Source organism: Rutilus rutilus, assembly GCF_951802725.1.
Source record: "Rutilus rutilus genome assembly, chromosome: 5".
In the NCBI taxonomy this organism is placed as follows: domain Eukaryota; kingdom Metazoa; phylum Chordata; class Actinopteri; order Cypriniformes; family Leuciscidae; genus Rutilus; species Rutilus rutilus.
The window spans coordinates 28,848,753-28,870,841 of record NC_140213.1 but is presented as its reverse complement, the minus strand read 5'-3'; the positions used below and the strand labels follow the sequence as shown (position 1 = coordinate 28,870,841).

General features: G+C 37.9%; 1 protein-coding gene across 2 annotated transcripts in view; it reads left to right on the top strand.

Moving 5' to 3' along the window:
• fchsd2 (FCH and double SH3 domains 2) overlaps positions 1-22,089 on the top strand; it is a 102,190-nt gene that overhangs the window by 24,048 nt on the left and 56,053 nt on the right. For both annotated transcript variants that reach the window (XM_084409496.1, XM_084409495.1), the window contains exon 3: positions 2,361-2,406. In XM_084409496.1, the coding sequence (XP_084265622.1) occupies positions 2,361-2,406 (46 nt within the window). The remainder of the gene's footprint in view (positions 1-2,360; positions 2,407-22,089) is intronic.

Sequence of the window (22,089 nt, the reverse complement as noted above, 5' to 3'; positions counted from 1 at the left end):
TAGGAGACTCCAAAAACAAAATCAAGACTTTGGAAAAGGGCATAATCAACATTTCCTCACCCTCAAGTTGTTCCAAACCTGTATGAATTTCTTTCTTCTTATGAACACAAAAGAAGATATTTTGAAGAATATGGGTAACCAAACAGTTGATGGACCCCATTGACTTCCATAGTCTTTTCCCATACTATGGAACTCAATGGGGGCCGATCAACTGTTCGGTTACCCACATTCTTCAAAATATCTTCTTTTTGTGTTCAGCAGAAGAAAGAAATTCATACCGGTTTGGAACAACTTGAGGGTGTGTAAATTATGACAGAATTTAAACTTTTGGGTGAACAATTTAAATAATGCTGTGATATCAAAATTGGAATTTCCTTGGCATTGATATCGACTATTGACTTTTTGTATAGTAAATTGGAATGTAGTGCAGATGTGCAGCAGATACCGGTGTCTTCAAAGAAGCCTTTACAGCAGCCATGAACTAGGATGAATTGTGTGTTCGCTGGCCAGTAGACCCTCGGAAAGTGAAAAGTGATGAGCAAGCATGTGTGACATACCACACGAAACCTCTTCGCCCATAAACTATGGCGCTATGTAAGCATCTCACCCTGTTTTGATAGGACGCTGGGTCTGGGCCACAGTGGGGTCCTGTAGTTTGGTTTCCTTTGGAAGTATTTCTGCGGGGAGGGGGAGGTGCGGAAATTCCTGTCTTGCATAAAAGCAATGTCGCCGAGTCCACATACACACACGCACTAATCCCATAAACACAAACCGGCCCCCATAGGATAAGACCGAACCCGCTGTGACATTCCTCCGGCATTTTCAGGCACGCATGCAATGAGTTTAACTGATTTGAAATTGAAATCATGGGATGGAATGATGGGAAAAGGAATTAGAGTCAGTGGAGCGAGGAAAAACAAAACAGTAACTTGATGTTTTTTTCGTCAGCTTGACTCAGACTGTACTCATTTGTAATGCAGTGCAAGGACAATGGAAGTGAAGGGAGATGGATGCATTGCTAAAACCATCATCTGTCTGGATGCCTTCTTCCCTCTGGCTCGAAAACCAAAGCAGTCATACCAGGAAGAATGTTAAAAACACCATCTCCACAGCCAACTCACAGTCTGATGTGTGAGAATGATGAATAACTCTTGCTGCTCAGAGAGTTTGAGCTTCGAAAATCACAACTGGGATCCTTGTGACCTTACGTTATGATTTAAATTCAGCATGAAACCAACACTGACCCTGTTTACATTCTTTATGCATAGGCTATTCCTGGTCTGATTGTGAATGTTATTCTAAAAAAATTGGTCGAGTTTATTTGGAAATAATTTACACTCTTGCTAGTTTTATTAAATTGCTAGTAAATTTCACAAAAAAATACAAATTAGATGGCAAGTAACATGTTGAATTAAACATGAAATTTTGAAGTAGAAAGACGGAAATAGTCTGTTTTGTTTACAGCTTGGAAAAATCATTCTCACAGTCTGCATTATTCTAAGAAAAAATGTGTTTTTGCTTTATGCAAATGAAAGCAATCACCTTTTGCAATGGAGTGCTGCAGTGATGACTTATTTTTGTAGGCCAAACCATAAATTAGTATCACACTGGTTCCTTCTTCAAAAAGTTTTCCTTTTAGGATTACCTTTCAAATTATTGCAGAAAATTAACTCTGTTCACGATTCTTACACATTTTGTTCATTTATGACAATATTCTTCACAAATTAACAAATAAATTTTGAAGCCTAAATACAGTCAGCATGTAACTGAACTACACCACGGTCGCATGACTTCGTCACCACTTTAAGCTTCTGACAGCTCTTCCAGTCTTTATTTAAAAACATTTCCCCTGAAAGCTTGAGTTTGAATAGTTTGCAAGAGCGTGATTACAAACACAACAAGACTATTAAAGCAAACTAGTGAGTAGATGAGTTAACCTGTTCAGCGTGATGTTTATAATGTCTCCGACAACCTCGGTAGTTCCATTTAGCCACTTGTTAGCATCCGTTTTTTTAAAGACAAGTAAAAGCTTTTAAAAAAATCTCAAGACTGCTTTACTGATGTATTTCATTTAGTTGATTAAAACTTGTGTTAGCTTGTTTACCACAGACCTTAGCCTATTTAAATCCTTTTACCAAAAAAACAATTAAAAAATCCGTTGATTTCAGGACAATGCTAAAATTGACAATGAAAGTGCTAAAATGCTAACTTTTTGCCTACAAAAATACGTCATCATTGCAGCACTCCATAGACTTCAAATATGTAAGCTATATATGTATGAGTATGTGTGTATATGTATGTAATACTTATTCTATTCTGTTTGAAGGTCTTTAATTGTCTGTTTTTCTTTTTAATTACAGAACTTACAGCCAGAAAAAGGCCACTCTGGAGAGAGACTACGCGCAGGTGAGACTACGGTCTTTGTGTTCCTTGATGATGATGATGGTGATGTTTGAGGGATTTTGTGCATCTTTTCACCCAAAGTTTAGAGTGTTGATTACAGCCTTGTTGCATTTATTGATATCACACTACAGCCATTGCAAATGCTCAGTGCTCTTTTGGGATCCATCAAAACAATAGAAAATCCATCGCCAACCCTGGTTTATTGCTAAAATAGGACCACTGGAAATCTGGTTCTTCCAGCATATTATTAAGGCATCTGCAGTGTTTGATAAAACACTCAATAATAGGACTGCACTAATAAGCAAGTGTCTTTTGTTTTTTTCAGAGCAGTAAGAATTTGTTAACAGATGATTGATTTCAGCTAATTACTGTGAACCATGGTTGAGTTAAGCAAACACCATGCCAGAAGTCTTGTGTCCTAGTGTTTCAAACTTCTGTCACCTTTGAATGAAGGAAAGCACACACACAGTTATTGTGCCAAGTAAAGCTTAGCATATATGAGGTATGATTGTTTTTTAATGAATGCATCCTCAAGTCTTCCATTGGTTGGAGAAATGGAACCAATGAGCTTCTGTCTTGTAGTGTGCATTAAGCTATGTTCACACTGGTGTGAGAAAGTTACATAACGCAAAATCTGATCAGAGCGGTCAGACTGAAACGGATTTCCAGAAATGCGATTTGAATAGGATTTCAAATCACATATGAATGAGCTCAAAATGGATTTGTAAAATATATGATCAGATTCCAATCAGATATAGATTTCTGGCATTTTGTTGGATGCTGAATTGTGACCAATTATCTTGCTGTTTAAAAGTTGGTTTGTTCCACAAACTCCATGATATAGTGGAGGTTTGCACACATGCATCATGCTGAAGCATGACAAAGGTCAAAGATTTGTTCACAGATGATAAACCCTTGAAATTATTACAGAGTTCAGCTCTTATTACTAAGTTTTTAAGGTCACTTCATATTTCACAAGCGCAGTTTTTACATTTATCATGCATTGTGACATTAGACATGATTCTGGCAGATTTTATAGCCAAGATAATGATTTTGTTTTTTATTGCACCTGTAATATCATAGTGCTTGTCAAAAAGACATGCATTCTGGTCTCTCCTGGCACTGTTTAAAGTATATTGCACTTAAAGCTGAAGCATTTCCAGAATGTTTTATAGTTTAATGCAATGTTCTTTTTAAGTAAACTAAAATAGAATCTTGAGGAAATGTGTCTGGTCTAGGTCGACCTCAGAATGTCCTTGTGTTTGAAGTATGCTTAGAGTTTGCTTTATCTGTGTGCACAAGTGTTAAACTTGAATTACTTCCAAGATAAAACTAGATAGACAGGAGTCATTTTATGCAGCATTCACAGCATAAAGAAACAGGGATGACGTTTGTCGGATGGCACGCAAATGCTACGTCAAAAGAGGTGAATGGATGCACGCTGATCCTGAGATTATATGCCACAGATTATTAACCGTTGGATTAGGAGCTCATATTTTGTGTGCTCATGCACATGGTCTTGCGTGTGCATGTACGGTGGTCCTAAGTAATGTGTGTAAATGATCTTGGCTCTATTTCAGAGTATTTAGTGCACAACAACACTTAATGAGACAGTATTATAGTGCACATGATGTGACGGCTGTATCGACCTGTAAGATTTCGCTTTAATGTTTATTCTGCGGTAAATGTATTTGCATGGCCATCAAGTTCCAAATAAAAAGAGAAAATAATCAAATGAGATGATGTACATTACAGTTAGGCTAAGTATTTAACTCACTGAATCATCTTGCACACATTATAATGCTATAAACGCAAATGGCACATGGTCATAATGAAGACGTGCAAACACACGCAACAGATGTATGACACATGGACGAGTATTTGGGCTTTATGACAAACAGTTTGGTAGATTAAGGTTATAATTAAATTGGATCACTTTAAGGGTTTTCTTTATTTCAAAACTGCTTTGTTTTATCAGAAATGCACAACCGCTCATCTGCTTGTGAGTGTTCTAGAAGATAAGGTTCATAGGGACTTGAACTTTGACCCCAAACATTCAGAAAGGTTTGCTTAACCTTCTTTGTGTGACTTGGCACTTTTCATAATGGACTTTCATAACTGAGCTTCTCATATAACATCAGTTTTTGTCTAGTTAATGAGGCAGGTTTTTGTGATGTTGTAAATATTTAACTTGTATCGAATGCCTCAGTATAGTTTAATCGTTTCTGTTTTACTGAATGACATTTCCCATAATCCACTGGCCTAATGACGAATCCTGGAAAAAAAAATTTCTTCATCGCAATTCGAACAATGTCCAAGCTGTATGATATGCAAAATTGCGGATAAGTGCATCCCAAAATCATAGTAGGCTACATTTAAAATAGTATGCCTAGACCGGGGATCGGCAACCCGCGGCTCTTAAGCGCCGCCCTAGTGGCTCCCTGGAGCTTTGTCAAAAATATGAAAATGGAAAAAATATTTTTTGTTTTAGTATAATTTCTGTAGGAGGAAAAACATAACAAACATTCTTAAAGTTTTTCAACGTTGTAAAAATAATACACGAATAAATAAAACGAAACATAATACATTAAAATTATAATGGAAGTTAAACTTAAAGCACGATCGTACAGCACAGTAGTCACGTGGTGCGTCATTCTCTCCAGGATGCGCTGCAGGGAAAATAAACATTTAATCATGAATGCTCATTATGTATTTGTAGCCTACTTATCATTTTGATACTAGGGGGCTAATAAAGCTAATATAGACACTTACAGCATGTGTTGCCTTCATTATAAGGCTTATATAAGGCTTTTAATTTTTTGCGGCTCCAGACAGTTTTTTTTTTTTTTTTTGGTCCAATATGGCTCTTTCAACATTTTGGGTTGCCGACCCCTGGCCTAGACTATGTGCATTTTGAAAATAAGCAGCTCTTTTGAGCTAATATTGTGTATGGAAACCTATTACATACTCAATATGGATTTTCTTAACACCAGTAGGGGTATCAATTTACACAAAATCCCATTATTGATCCTCATTTAAACGAACGATCAATTAAATAATCGTTAACCTTAATATAGCAAGATGCGTCTACTACAGTGGCGTTCAGCCACTCAAAACACCAGCTTCTTCAAGCTTTTTTTTTTTTTTTATTACTCTAAATAATAGGCTAATAGGATTGTATGTGATTTATGATCATTTGATAAAATGATCATAATGAACATGTAAGGAGAAATTTGTGTGTAGGACTAATGTTTGCGCATCTCATAGCAAAGCCTCCATTGCTAATTCCAAAGCTTCATTTTAGAGCAAGCAACAGAGGCTTGAGACACAGATATGCAGACTGATGGAGAGAGAGAGATTGATAGATTGGTTAATGGTTAAGCATGTGTGTATTACCTGAGTCTGTGCAGCTTACAACAGTGTTCAGCAGCAGCGTCTCTACTTGTAGCAAAGCTGTAAGTTTAACTGCTTCAAAAACCACAACGTTACAACGTCCATACTGAGAAATGTCATGTAGCTTTTCAGTTGCAAATTAATTTTATTAATGAAGCCAAAGGGCAGCGCTGACGTTTCTTTGCGATTGTATGTTTCCATGTGTGTCTCTGTACTGTATGTGTGTGTGCGTTTGTATGGGAAATACATGCGTCCAGGACTTGACATTAACACCCGCCAACCCGCCAAATGCGGGTGGATTTCAGCAGTGGCATGTAACGCAGTCACTCCTACTAGCCACTTTGGTGGGTTGAATTTATACGTTTTTCAGTTGTAATCTTTTAAAAAGGCATATGAAATAATTAACTAAGTGCAATGAAGTGTTGTCAAAACTATTCATTTTGTAAATTTTTCGATGCGTATCGATACTGAAATTTCTGAAATGCTTCCAATATTAATTTTCCACAGAATAGATACACAACACCAGCTGCGCTTTCTCGCGCTTTCATCTATCTGACAACGAGTTACACACAAACCCGCCTCCACTCACTCACTCATTTAATTTGCTCCGGATGAATATTGTTGGTGTTACAGAGCTTGAATTTCGCTGTGGGATTGTGCGTTTTGTGCATAATTGTACTTATTCCCACAGATTTTGTGCTCGCACCCAAAGTGTGCACACATAAAGCCACATTGGGTTCATTTTCGCTGCTTATTGCACCTAAACAGTCAAATAGAGACAAATAAATGCCAGTCTTGGCAAGTATTCTCTTAAACACCGTCCGTTATGTTTTAAATAAACGTAAACAGTTTTGTAAGAAAACATTATAATGGATACATGTGTCAGGTCTTAAAGTGACAGCAGCCTAATAGATATTTCTGCTAAATGGTTCTGATGTTGCCATGGTGATGCTGTCAGTCATATTCTACCAAAACAAACTACAATCTGATGTTTTCCTAAACTGATTAGGGTTTGATAGGCTAATTAATTGCATTTTTCTTTGAACAGACCAGTTTTCATTTCAAATGACTGAAAGTAAGCTTGAGGTTCAGGATCATGAAGCGTTTCTCAAACCCAGTTCAGTCTTTTATCCTTTATCGCACTTGGCATGCTGGCCTACTCACGGCTCACACATGAACTCGCCGCGCTGTGCAGCTGTCCACACAAATAAACATTGTTTTATTGCCCAGGCCCGCCGAACAGAGGAACACTTGTTTCTTAAAGAAGAGAGGGGAAGAGAGGGGGTGTGGCTTTCGAGCTGGAGTCAGTCTATCCTGTAGAGCTCAGCCAGCACTCGGATTGACTCGTCCACCATCACGACTGTGATAAGACATTCAGCATCACCGCTGGGAGAGAAATGTCCACACTGTAGACTAGAGAGACAGTGAGGAACCTCTGAGTGTGTGTGTGTGTGTCTGTGTTACCCTAACATTATATGGCTTTTCTTCTACCTGGAATTTTTCACATAAGAAACTCAGGTCAAATTACACATTACAATTCTTGCACAAAGTAAAAGTATGAAAAGTATTTAAAGTATATAATTTGAAATTGTCAATTTAGATATGAGGTTGACCTTAAGAGGATTCAGGTCATATTTGACTTTCTACGTTTTGCATAAAGAAATTAAAGCCAACTTTATTTAAAGATGGTTTGCAATGTGACATTTTCATGACAATTAAAATGTTTAACCTAGATTTTCCTGATTCCTATCCGGACACAATTATAAAAACTAATAATTAATTAATTACAAGAAGCATTACTGTGTGTACAATGTTGAATACTTGTTAAACCTTTAACAAGTAGCCTATGATCGCAGCGGAACATTCAAATTTGCGTATGTGCTGCCTAGAGAGAGCAGTTGTCATGTATACACATGTACAACACATGTCTTTTCAACCACACAGTATCATTATTTCTGTGTACTGGGATAAAAGTTTATAGTTCAGATATAAACAGCAATATCTACTGTAGTGATCAAACTAGAGTAAATCACCTTTTGAAAGTATCTTGACACTTAAAATAAACATTGAAACTAATTTTCAGTGCATGTGTGTGTGAGGTAAAAGGACATGAGCTGTTGAAGCTCCGCCCTCTTCTTGAAAGGGAGCAGCAGCTCATTTTCATTTAAAGAGACAGACACAAAAACTTTGTCTTTGCCATAGACAAAGAAACTTTGTTTCTTTGTAAAAAAGATGGACGACGCCCCTTCGCTCTCTTCCATTGGTGAGAACTGAAGCCGCCAGTGTCCCGATATGGCGCTGACATCTTGGAACTTGAGTCTGCGCAGTAGCGATCTCGGGACCAGACCTGCGCAGTAGGGAGCAGGAAGTAAAGCCGCGAAATCAACGCTCCGCCATCACTCTCGCAGAATGCACTCTCCCTGAGTGCACTTTTTTTAAAAAGTATTGCAGTACGACAAGAGGCTTGTTAAAATAAAGTAAATATAATCTTCTCAGTCCTCCGAAGATCCCGAAACAAATGTCCGTTGGTGCTTCAGTGACTACTTCGCTCAGAGAACCTGTCAATCACAGCTGTCAATCATGACGTTACACCACCCGTTTTTATAGCATCACGTAACTAACTAAAAACCAACTTATTTTGAAACAGACACTTGAATTTACATCAGCGTGATAAAAACGACAGCAAATGAAAGAAACCACCTTTGGAAAAAAGATATTTGAAATTGTTTAGTTGGTCTCACGTCCCGTTGAATAACACGGGGAGGCGGGGTTTATGACCTATACTAGGACCAGTCACCGGGGGGCGATCGAGACGTTTTGGCTTCACTTTTCAGGGCTTGTGCGGCACGCTTGACAACTTCAACATGCTATATAAAAATATCTGTGGGGTATTTTGAGCTAAAACTTCACACACACGCTCTGGGGACATCAGAGATTTATTTTACATCTTGTGAAAGGGCATTATACCACCCCTTTAAAGGACAAGATATCGCAGCGGACATTCAAACAGATTTTTTTATTATGAATATAGGACTGACCTGAAGGAAAATGCCATGTCTACTGTAAATACCGGTACACTTGCTTACTCGATCTCTCACAATAGTATATAGCTTCAATGAACAATGTCAATGAGATCAAACATGTGTTTGGTTGTTAGGGGTGTTGTGTAGTGATACATAGAACCGTTGAGTGAAGCGGTCATAGCCGTGTTTTATCATGAATAAAACACAGCTATTGACCAATCAGAATCAATGATTGGAACTAACCGTTTTATATAGTATAACTACTAATAAATTGGAATGAAGTCATTGTTATTTAATTGTCTTTGAAAAAATTCACAGTGCAACAAATCCTAATGGTCTTAAAAAAGGCGTAGTATTTTCGGTTTCATTTTCATTTTGCTTAGACAAAGTATCAAATGTTATTCATAATTTAATAGAAATTAACATATTATTATGACTTGACTTCTTTTTTTTATATAGATTTTGTTTTATAGCAGCCTTACGTTTTATTTTAGCAGGAACCAAACAAAATGTTATTAGTGCTACATTTTCTCCTCTTCAAGTGTACTAAAGGTTGGAGCATTGCTTTTGACCTTGTTTGACTCTTTGGGCAGGCAGGGAGAATAAATGGATATTGCTAGATCTTTTTCTACTGGAGCGTATCTGGATAGCGCATAACAGATGGAGAAACTTACTCTCTCTTCACTATTCTCTGTCTTTCTCTCTGTTCTCCGGCTCTAATGAGTTGCCCGTGTGCTGCTGGCTCCTGATGCGGAGAAAAGACAGGATGACAGGATGAAGGGCGAGAGATTGGAAGAGGAGTGAGTGCAGGGGGGGGGGGTCGAGAGAGAGAGATAGACTTCACTCTGCCTGACATATCGCATGAACTCACAGCGTGCAGCGCGATACATTAGACATGCCTGACACATATGCACACACGTCTCCAAACACGTGCACATGAGCTCCGTACCTGATCAACAGCTGGAAAATGTTCTCCTGTAACCTATGATTAGTGGTGTTTAATAAGTCAAACATCACTATTACTTCTCATATTTTGGGTTAGGGGTGTGTTCGGTTCATGTCTAGTTCAGTTTTACTTTGAGTTGTACTGTAAAATTAAATAAATAAAAAATAGTACTTATTTATTTATTTAATTAATTTATTTTAAATATTTTTTTAATTTTTTTATAATCTTATTTTTTATTATTTATTGATTTTTAAATAGTAATTTTGTAATCAGCCAAAATGTGCAGCCCTAGAGACTAGCACAGCAAACTTGGAACTTAAATCAATCGCATTTTAAGGAACAATGGGTTTTTTTCCTCAAATTGTGCAGTCCTACATTATCTTATAATGAGCATTTCAACACTGATATTTAATTGAAATCATAATCGTATAACAATCATATGATGATAATCATTTGGTGGTCTTTTTCTAAAAACTGTCTTTACCCAATAATCTGTGTAGCCAAAATGACATCATCAGGAAATGTTAACAATTGGGTTCTGGAAGTAAAAATTCCTTTTCTCTGTAAGGAAATTGATTAACGATAATTGATAAACCTTTAAAGACAACCTTACTGTGAGATACGAGGTTGTTGATCAATGGTATTTGATTCTATTGAAGTTGTCAGCCCACATTATTTCTTATTCTTAAATGCGCATATATAATATAAAATCAACATTTGTAAATTAGTAGTTTTATTTTTCTCTATAATTTTTAAAGAGTAAGTTCACCCAAAAATGAAATCACTCATTTTACTCACCCTCGTGTTGTTCCAAACCTGTAAGACTTTCGTTCATCTTCGGAACACAAATTAAGATATTTTTTAATAAAATCTGAGCCAGTTCTGTCTCTCCGTTGACAGCTACGCAACTACTACTTGGATGCTTCAAAAAGTTCATAAAGAGATCGTAAAAGTAATCCATGTGAATTAAATGGTTTAGTCAAAATTTTTGAAATTGAAAAATAATTGAAAGAAAACAAGTTGACAAAAAGATTGAATCCAATATTGGGTGATAATATAGTATAATGAGAGATTTATAAGCAATTTTTTGTAGGCTGGTCATTTTTTACCGGGAACACCACAAGTGTGACTATGACTATGTGCCATTTTGTACAAAATAAACGTTTTTCAAAACAAATTTCCTGGTGAAAAATTTAAGTAGACTAGTGTGATCAACAGTGCAAAGCTTTGTTATCATCAATATTAAATTGCATAATATTTGCAAAGTCTATGAATCGCCATGTATTGGGTGATACAAAAAGGCTAATATTTTAATAAAATGTTATATTTTGCTTGTGAATAGGTTGACAACGCTACAACAGTATTAGCCGAATAATTACGTTGCTAATGCTAATCATTACTAAACCTATCTCTCTTTACCTGTTGCCACTTGTGTTTGTCCTCTTGAAAATAAATCTGTAAGCTTGGCACATTTGGCAGCATCCTCCTCCAATGCCTTTCTTTTTTTTCAACCTGGCTTTTTCAGCTCCTCCTGGCCTCTTCCTCCCATCCATCCTCCCTGACGCCTACCGTTACGGTAGGGCCGGCCCAGCTATCGGTAGGCGCCGGCGGTGCCGCGGTAGCCTACCTGAGAAAACGTTTTGGAAAAGACGGGCTATGGACCCAACCAACTCTATGGGAGGGGAGGGGAGAACTCCCTCTCATGGTACAACCCATGCAGAGGCTGCGCGCTGCGGTGTCAGAATGCGGAACGTGTGTAGCCTAATGCAACTAACTTGAATGTGAAACCTCTACAAGCTTTGTAAGAAAATACATGATCGCTTTATATGATGAACAGATTAAATTTAGGCTTTTATTCACATATAAACATTGATCAGTGAACATAAACAGAAGCTCAACTGTACTTGCTTGATGTGTGATAACAAACCTCATTGGTTCTTGCGTGCTGCGTAACACACGAGAAAGAACCTCATTGGTTCTCGCACGTCAAGCGAACAGGCTTGAGCTTCCATTTAGCTAACCCTTTAATTCAATTATGCTGTTCGCAGTGCTTCATGGGAGTTATGTTCGGTTTTCAAATACTTCTGGAACCAGCGCCGTATAAAAAGTGAGCGTGCACTGTTGAACTCTATAGCCAAGTTGGTTAGCATTATTTAGTAGCCTAGATGATGGATAATGCTAATGTATAATGATAATTTGTCAATGTTAACCAATAGCCAAATAGTGTTGTCTTCTCTATTTCTCCTTTTCCCCTTTCAGTCTCCCACAGTGTCACAGTTGCATTATTTCCTGGTCCCCACCCATACATCTCCAGCCCTTTCCCACAGATTTGGTTGCATTTGCACAACCTGTGCTGCCAATGTAATTAAATGGCTTCATTTGTGAGGACTCAGTGGGAATGTGAAATTCGGTCAATTTTTGGCATGTTCAGCGGGAGCAGACCAGGCTTTTGAACCTTTGGCATTTATAATATGTAGATCATAAGCCCCCTGTGTGTAGGCAGAACTCGTAGCTAATTGTCAGTCACATGTGAGAGGAAGGTCGCAAAGAGCTAAACTTTTGAGCATATCTTATCCCACACTGTTTGTAACCACCCTAGCAACATGATACCAATCCCAGCTCCACTAGCATGGTGGCAGTGAGCGTTGCATGAACAAACTCAATATTAGACTTGCTTAGGCAACAACCACAAATCATTGAGGGTTGAAAAAACTTCTTGAGCGGTTTAGGAAGATTATTTGCTTATGCATATGTAAATATTGAGGGTAAATACAGGATTATAGTTGTGTCTGCAGGCATCAGATCCCACAGACTTGGTTTGTCCGAGTGTGTGAGACAAGAGAGTGTGTGTGAATGCACTTGTGTGTTGACCTTTACTCCAAAAACTTAACTATTCATACAATTTACTGCAGTTTCCAGCTGAGATGACCACCATAGTGGCTGTAAAACACCTAGTTTTATTCCTTTTCTTGCACACTGATTACAGATGCAGATATTTAAAGACTTATTTTAATGCACAATACTATGACTAGGGTTGGGAATCAAAAATATATTTCAATTCTGGAATTGGGTACTTAAGGTCAGGAATCTGATACATAATTAATATATAATTAACATTTCAATTCCGCTTATCAATTCCTTTGTGCGCACTTTAATGTGCGAGAATGAGAACTCAATTCGGTACTCGCATGCTGAACAGAAAGACACCTCTCATATTGTGTGCGAATACTGAATTTTTATTCGTGGTATTCAGCTGCAGCAAAAGGTTTTGCAAAAAGTTTTACAAAAATAAATGTTTAATGTTTGAGTTTTTTACTTTATTTGAATCGAAACTGGGAATTAGAGCCCGACCGATATATCGGCAGGCCGATATTATCGGCCGATATTAGGCATTTTCCTAACTATCGGTATCGGCATTTATAATGGCCGATAAATTAATATAAAAAAAAAAATGCAGCGTGCGCCGTGCATGATTTATGTAAGGATGACGCTGCCAATAAAGCACCTAAAAGCTGTCACAAAGAACTGGCAAAAGTGGCAAAAAATAACAGCCGCTTCTGGTGTAGACACAGTGTTAATAACATCGGACATCGGATAGACGGATAGACGGATAGACGGAGCTGAACATATTTTTCTCTCTAATAAAGGTAGGATTCTCTATGTGTCTGTATGTCCGTTTGCATTTTTATTATTTAATCCAATCGACTTCTCAAGGGAGTGCATTGTGGCATTTGGTGCAATATAGATGGACACGCGAGATGCAACACATTCAGAATTAATACACTTTTAGTAAACTACAGAACAGCGCGAGCTGGAAGCGGCGCACCTCCCGCGGGCAGAGAATGCGTCCGAGAAGGACACTGCAGTGATATAAAACGCACACACACAGGTCTGTTAAATTAAGCAATACTTTTAAGGTAATCTAATATTTTTCTGACTAACAAATTACTGACAGTAAAGGATAGATTTAAATAAAGAAAAACGAAATTTAAATAAAGAAAAACGAAATTTAAATAAAGAAAAAACGAAATTTAAATAAAGAAAAACGAAATTTAAATAAAGAAAAACGAAATTTAAATAAAGAAATTACAAAAGTTAAATAAAGAAATTAAACAAAATTTAAATAAAGAAAAAGGAAATTTAAATAAAGAAAAAACGAAATTTAAATAAAGAAAAACGAAATTTAAATAAAGAAAAACTAAATTTAAATAAAGAAATTACAAAATTTAAATAAAGAAATTTAATGAAATTTAAATAAAGAAAAAGGAAATTTAAATAAAGAAAAAACGAAATTTAAATAAAGAAAAACGAAATTTAAATAAAGAAAAACGAAATTGTTAAATTAAAAAACGAGATTAATTTAAATTGATAATAACGGGTAAAAAAAGGCTAATACATTTTGTTTCTATTATTCTATTTTCCACAATGTCAAAGCAACGCAGCTTAACCCAAAACACAAGCTCAGACATTCACTTTGTCCATACAAACTCCGCTGTTCTGCGCTCTAGCCAGAGAACACCGTTGCTGGAACACTCAGACGTCGGTTATATTTCTAGCATGCATTGCACGCGTTTTCCGCGTGGCTCGAGCCGGGCCTGAGAGACGCGTGTCTCACGCAGGCAGTGTGCAAACTCCAACCTGTTAACATGGGAGCCGAAATAAAAACGGCCATGCCACGCAGTCAGTGTGTCGCCGGCCTTATTCAAGCGCGAATGAGAACCGTTTCGCGGGGGATCCCAGATGTGAAAAAAAAAAAACGAATATTCAAATGTCAAACTTTCAAATCCACTACCAACCCACCGAACAAATATTCGAATATTCCGGTCCAGCCCTACTCCAATAATTTATATAATTATAACACTTTATATAGGGCCATTTTGCATTAAGAGTAGGCTAGCCTAGTTTCACGTTTAGTACATTTTGCTTACTAATTTAAAATAGTATAAAACTACTGTACATATGTAATTATAAACGTTTTCATTATGATATGATTCATTTTACTTTACTAAAAAGATCTGAGTTCTTCCTCCACTGGTAGATATTAGAGAAATTAAGATTAAAAATAGAAGATAAGGTTTTGTCAGTGACACTTTTGATATATTTATTGATACAAGTTATGTTTTAAATAAGGTGACTAAATTAAAAGGACAAAGTCGTTAGTGAAGATTATGCAACAGAATTTAGAATATAATAAAATATAAAATGCAATGCAAACTAGTTTGGTTACAGCTCAAATTCTCATTCTATCATTCACCCTGCCTCCATTACATATCTTTGTCACACAAGTGTTTGATCACATTTGAGTGATCATTGCAAAACGTTTATATATTTATTCTGTTTATACTGTGTATTCTATATACAGTACCCATCAAAAGTTTGTACACACCAATTGGAAAGTGTGTCCAAACTTACTGTACTATAATACACATAAATAATATTGCTACTGTATTATAATATACACATAAATAATATCGGCCGATATATCGGTATCTGGCTTTTTTTTATCGGTATCGGCATCGGCCCCCAAAAATCCATATCGGTCGGGCTCTACTGGGAATCAATACGAATCTGAAACATGAGTCACGATAAAAGAGCTTAGCGGTTAAGATTAGGGTAGAGTTTAGTGTGTTACGTTTTTTCAAACATTTTAGCACCAGAAAGTGTTGTGAAACATGCAAGAAGTAACTATATATCATTTTGCAGAAATGCCACACGGTTTCCTGTTTGGAGATTTGAAAACAAATTTTTATCAGACCCAAATCATGCAGCCCTACCTTATTTTATTCAGCAGTGTTATTTTAGTATCAGTGATATACTATTATAGTTTTTATTAATATTTAGAATTTTTTTAGTTTTTATATTTTTGTTCATTTCAATTTTGGTTTTAGTCATTTTTATACATGCATCTATGTAGTATTTATTCATTTTTATTTCCGTTAGTTATTGAAAAAAAAAGAGAAAAGAAACAAAAACATATAATGCTTTAAAAGCTCAATACACTCCTTCTCTCTCTTCCCACCATCCCTCTTTTCCCCACGGAGGAATTGGGCTGTAATTAAAGGTTTTATTATTTCCCTCTTTTCACTTTAATCTGGTTATTCTCAGCATGATTGTGACACTCATCCTCAGCTGTAATTATCGTGCCAGTAATATCTCAGCGACACTCATCAGGCATGTCAGATGTGACTTTATCTCCATGTTCTGCTAACCACGGCGAGATTGCAAGAAACCAGCCACAGCCATTAGGAAATACATCTTCGAACAGCGCTGGAATGCACAGGCTCAGACAGCCTTTTTCATCCTTCTCTCCAGCTGAGACACAATCGGCCTGACGTCCGCAGTGCAGCTCTCCCCCCTTTCACGCGCGCGCTCCTCCAATCCCCCTCGCTCTCGCGCGCTCCCCTTCCTGGGAAAGTCTCCGGGAAAGGTCTTGCATTTGCATAATCGTCTTTAGTGCCATTGTGGGCGGGCTCTCTGCGAGAGCGGCATCCGCCACTGGTCGGCTCGGCCACCTGTCCAGAACAAATCAAGCGACTCTTTGTGCAGCGGCCGGCCTCCTCCCTGCTCGCTCGCACATCCACATGCTAATGAATAAATTGATTAAATATGACTTAGATGGACAAAAGAGAGCCATTAGTCTGTTAATGAGAGCCCAAAGGATTTATTTGTTGTTTGCATCACGATACTTGCAATATATTATCCGTTTTATTTAAGTACGTGTCATATCAATCACATTCTTCTACTCTAAAACTCCCTAAAAAAATGAGGTCATCTTGTATATATGCAGCCACAATTCATTGCCATTATTCTTACATTGACATTTTTTCAAAAAATGCCATTATTTTTTTATGATTTGAAGTCTTATGCTGAAGAAAAGTCTCTTTCCATTGCATTATGTGGTTGCTAGGGTGCTCTGAGCTGTTGCTAGCTGGTTGTGAAATGTCTTAGTGAAAGTCTCTATATATGGCTCAGGTCTACAGGATTTTTTTTTTTTTTTTGTCGGCCATCAGGTGAATATTTCAAGTCTAATTGCTTAGGGAAACTAAAAGCATCTCTCTTCTACAAGCTGCTCGTTTTGAGGCTGTTCTTATTTTTTTAGCCTGTGTTTATACAGCAGAACTTCATGAATATGAAGCATGGTGTGAGAGAGAGAGAGAGAGAGTTACAGTCTGGCTCAGGGACAAACATATGTCAGAAGTCTGAGAACAGCCTGACAGCACATCCTTACAGGCCAGTGTTCACTGGAGACTGCATACGCGCTCACACGGAGAAGGTTTAAAGAGCTGACGTGCTTGACAGGTACAGACAAACCTGCAGACAGTACAGTGTGGAGCAGATTACAGTGGGCTGTTTGGTGCTATAACTGAAGGGCCGTTCACAGTTTATACCGACAGTAATTAAACCGCTGGATGTCACTAAGTTGCGGTGCTGTTAGACCGAATGTATCTGGGGGATCATGTGAGAATCCTGTCTCTGCACTCCCATTGAGTATATATATCATTGATATATCACATAATATAACTGAATCTACACAACTATTCAAAAAAAAGTTTTATTAAAGTAATACTTTATTCAGTAATGATACATTAAATTGACAGTAAAGGCATTTATAATGTTACATAATATTATACAAAATAATGCTGTTCTTTTGAACTTTCTATTCATCATAGAATCCTAGAAAAAAAGTATCACAGTTTCCACAAAAATATAGAGCAGCACAACTGTTTTCAACATTGATTATAAAAACAAATGTTTCTTGATGACAAAATCAGCATATTAGTATGATTTCTGAAGGATCATGTGACACTAAAGACTTCAGCTTTGTGACATTGAAAAATTCAGCTTTGCATCACAGGAATAAATGACAGTTTCAAATATATTCAAATAGAAAACGTTTCTTTTAAGTTGTAATAAAATTTCACAATATTACTGTTTTACAGGGTTTTTTTGATCAAATAAATGCCGCCTTGGTGAACATAAGAGATTTGGCCCTAATTACTTCTCAGGGGAAGAGATCTTGTTAAAATTCCCCACAGTTCTGCTTTCACTGTCTTATCGGATAATGAGATATGAGTTTTATTTATTTTATTAATGCTCAGCTTTAGGAATGAGAATTATGGGAATGCAAAGTCATAAAGATACAGTAGCAAAAGCAGCCTCTTTAGCCTAATTCTATGGGTCAGAAAAGTTTACAAAATTGTGGAATAGGATGTTTATTATCCATCCGTAAGTTGGTATTATAAAAACAATGCATTAAAGGGTTAGTTCACCCAAAAATTTGAATTATCCTATAATTCACTCGCCCTCAAGCAATCCTGTATATGACTTTCTTCTTTTAGCCGAACAAAATCGGAGTTATATTAAAAAATAATGGGAGTTAATGGTACCCTAGACTCTGAAGCCCAAAAAAGTGCATCCATCCATCATGAAAGTAATCCATACGGCTCCAGGGGGTTAATACAGGGCTTCAAAATCTAGGGTACCATTCACTCCCATTATGAAGCTTGGAAGAGCCAGGATATTTTTTTAATATAACTCCAATTGTGTTTTGGCTGAAAGAAGAAAGTCATATAAACCTGGGATGGCTTGAGAGTGAGTAAATTATGGGATCATTTTCATTTTTGGGTGAACTAACCATTTAAATCCCGTTTACGTCAGTGGATTTCTCTGTCACAGGTAGACGCATCTCTTTCACTCTCAAGCGTGACACGGCTTACATCAGCATCAGTAGTTTTGCATAATCCTGCATGGCCCGGTCGACTGCAGCTGAACGCAGCCGAGAGGCCAGTAAGAAGATGATGTCATGGTTTGGGGTGAAGTGACTCCTGATGGGATCATCAATCACGGTTCAGGGAGGGACTGACAGAGCTAGATGGAAGGAAGGAAAGTGACTAGAGTGATAGAGGGAGATGGATAGACAGACGGACCTCCTGTAGAGTGTGAGAAGACTGTGTGAACAAATACAAGGAATGGTGCAGTACCGTTTTTTGGCATGCCCAGCTGACTGCTTATGTTTGTGTATGTCTGGGCAGCAAAGCTGATAATAGCCTTTTTAAAATAGGCCGTAAAACCCATTAAGCTTCAGCGCAATGGAGCCAGACGCTCTTCCAGGTACAGAGACGGAGCCAAGTGTGCATCAGCACGTCAGGGAGACTTTAGGAAGAACCCTTTTGAGGTCACAGAGGCTGGTTGTGTATTTCTGCATGAGAATCATGTTGCACTAGGGCTGGGCGATAAAACGATAATGATAATTATCGCGATATAATGGTCCTAGATACAATTATAACAAGAGTTCCATATAATGTTTATGCACCAGAGGTGTAAGAAAACATCACTACTCTTTTGAACCACGCCACACGGACCACTTATCCTTTCGGCTCAAACGGCAACACCGTGCGAGCTTACTAGAGCGTTTACTCACTGATCGGTCTCGATCACACAACTACTAAACAGCGCTGTGAGATTGTAAGGCTGTGGTGGTAGTTGAAGACACGACACGAAGATCAGGGTAAACACAAACTTTACTTGAAAAGTTCAAGCAGGACAGACACAAACGCAACTAACATAAACGAGAACCGACAAGGGACTGAACAGAACAGGGAGTATAAATACACAAGGTGAATGAGGGAACTAAACAGGCACAGGTGGAGGAAGATTAAACTAATTAGGACTAACAAGAACAGGTGCAGACAGAAAGAACGTAATCGTTACAGAGATCCAGTGAGAAGTGCTTGAATTCAGTGAAGAACACCTCATGTCTTGCTGATTTAAACTTGTTTAAAAAGCCAGATGACAAAACTGAATCCCGTTAGAAGGGTTTTCAATCTACAAATCACCTTCATTTACCATGGATTTACTGTAGTAACACTAACTGGCCGACCCACGTTGTACTGCGGCCCACTGGGAAAACTCTAAATTGTATTAATTATTATTTTAGACGTATTAAAAGAATAATGGATTATAATTACAGTATTTTTATTAAGTTATAGCATTAGTTTGTAGCATTTTTACTACTGTTTTTCATAACAAATATAATAGAAATCATATAATTACATTTCATCATAGTAGTGAGGTTCTATATGCGTGGTTTTACCTCATCAAACATGTGACACTATGGATGACCAATGGTTAATTTGAATAAAAGTACTCCTAACTCCAACAGTCAGAATATTTACATTTTACCCTTTAAAAGAATATTTCGGCCAAAAATGATATTTAACCCATGATTTACTCACCCTCAAGCTGTTCGAGATGTATATGTCAATCTTTTTTCAGACGAATACATTTTCAGTTATTTTAGAAAATGTCTTAGATCTTTCAGTGGTTATAATGTGAAGCTATGGGGTCCACCTCCTTCAAGTCCCAAAATGTGCATGCATCCTTCACAAAAGTAATCCATCCGGCTCCAGGGGGATAAACGAAGGCCTTCTGAGGGTAATCCGTGCGGTTTTGTCGTAAAAATATACATATTTAAAACTTTATAAACGAAAATAACTGGCTTCCGGTAGCGGTCGACGCGCGTTCACGGAGATGGATGCTGGCGTATGACGTAGGACGTAGCGTAGGAAGCGTTGTGACGTAGAACGAATGTAGAGTTTTGTTTTGCTCTGCTCTCTGGCTGCGCTGTCACGTTCGTTCTGATGTTACTGTTTTTGCTAATGAACATAATTTTACATTTGCATCCTAACTCAAGCTACTGTCAACTTAAGCTACTGTCAAATGTGCATTTTTAAGAGATGAAAAACACATCATATTTTTAATATTGCAGCCTGCACTGCAAACTGCTGAAGATGCACATCATCAAAGTCACGCCACACCAACTATCATCCATTCAAATGTGCAGAAACTAAGAAATGTTTTCTATTAAAGGTGCTGTATATAACTTTTCTACTAAAATGAATCCTTTTTTTATTGCCTGTGTGTGAAGGGGTTGTAATCTCACATTAAAATGATCCACTTTGCGGGTTTTGCTATTACCTCGGAAAGCAAGTATTCTTATTTTTATATGAAGGTGCCGGGTCGGATTTATCGCGAAAACCAGTGACGTGACCTGCACACGCGCTCCCGAGCCTCTCGCCTCGTCTAGCCTACTGACTGCACTCAACAGCGACGACACTGCAACTTATGACATGGACTTATGACTTATGCAACTTATGACATGTCTGATAACACTAAGAAACGACCTGCTCCTAGCACAACACAGACTCCAACACAAACTCCACATATTGATAAAAGTTTTTTTCTGCTGAAGCTCGTAAGGCCAGACGTGAATCGCATGAAAAAACACGGCTCAACATCGGCAGGGCATTTGAATCATGGAGAAACCTTATCTACAAACCTAGAATGTACATTTCCTGAAGAAAATGTGAAGTGGTGCTTGCAGTGGCAAAATTCGGCACGGTTGATAGGGTTCCATGCTTATCATGGTACGAGCATGGAGCATTAGTTCAACGTCAAGCTGATAAAAGTAGCCTTTTATTGTAACGTTGCAGTGGGAGTTTACCTGAGTTTCCAGCATGTTGTGTGATGCTTTCCCCGGTGTGTTGCGTCTCGGTACCCACAGTGCTCGCTCATAAATTCGAGCACGCGCAAGAGCACGCGCTTGTAAACTTTTTGGTTGCAATCTGAAACATCACCGCTAGAGGTCGCTGAAAACTACATACAGCACCTTTAAGATATTTCTTTTAGGTAAAAAGGGCAAAAAAATTTATTTTACTTGCATATTTTACTACTGGAATTTCATTGTTTAGCTGAAGTGTAAATGTACAGGTTGCCTCTGTCGGAGAAAGATGGGCGAGAAAAGGGCTGTTCCCATAGAGAAGCCGGCCAAGGTGGAGGGGGTTGAGGGGGTCAGACTCGGGGTGCATGTTGTTTTGTTTTTGATTTCTGGGGCAGGACGGGTTTGGAGCAGGTCATTCCAAGGCCAGATGTCTCTATCAGGTTTCTCTCCCGTGCTTTCCCAGCCTTGCTGTTTAGAGACTCTCTCCTTCCATGGGAATTTTCATCACGTAGTGCAACACAACACGTGTTTTCACCCCACCCGCTCTGTCCTACTGTATTAATCAGAATGACAAAGCGTAAAACGGCCACGATCGATTCTCACACTCCTTTGTGAGCGGCGCTGGCACACTTTAATAGTCTTTTAATGCACCATGTCTCCATTAAAACGCTGATAATGTGGCAGCGCCAGCCCCAAGGACAGATCGCTTCCAACAGGCTGGGTGTGATATTTATTCGTGCGGGAGCTCGCTGGATGCTTCGGCTTAATGTGTGTGGTCTCCTGGACGTTTGCATTTCGTGTTCATTTTGATCCCTTTAGAGTTT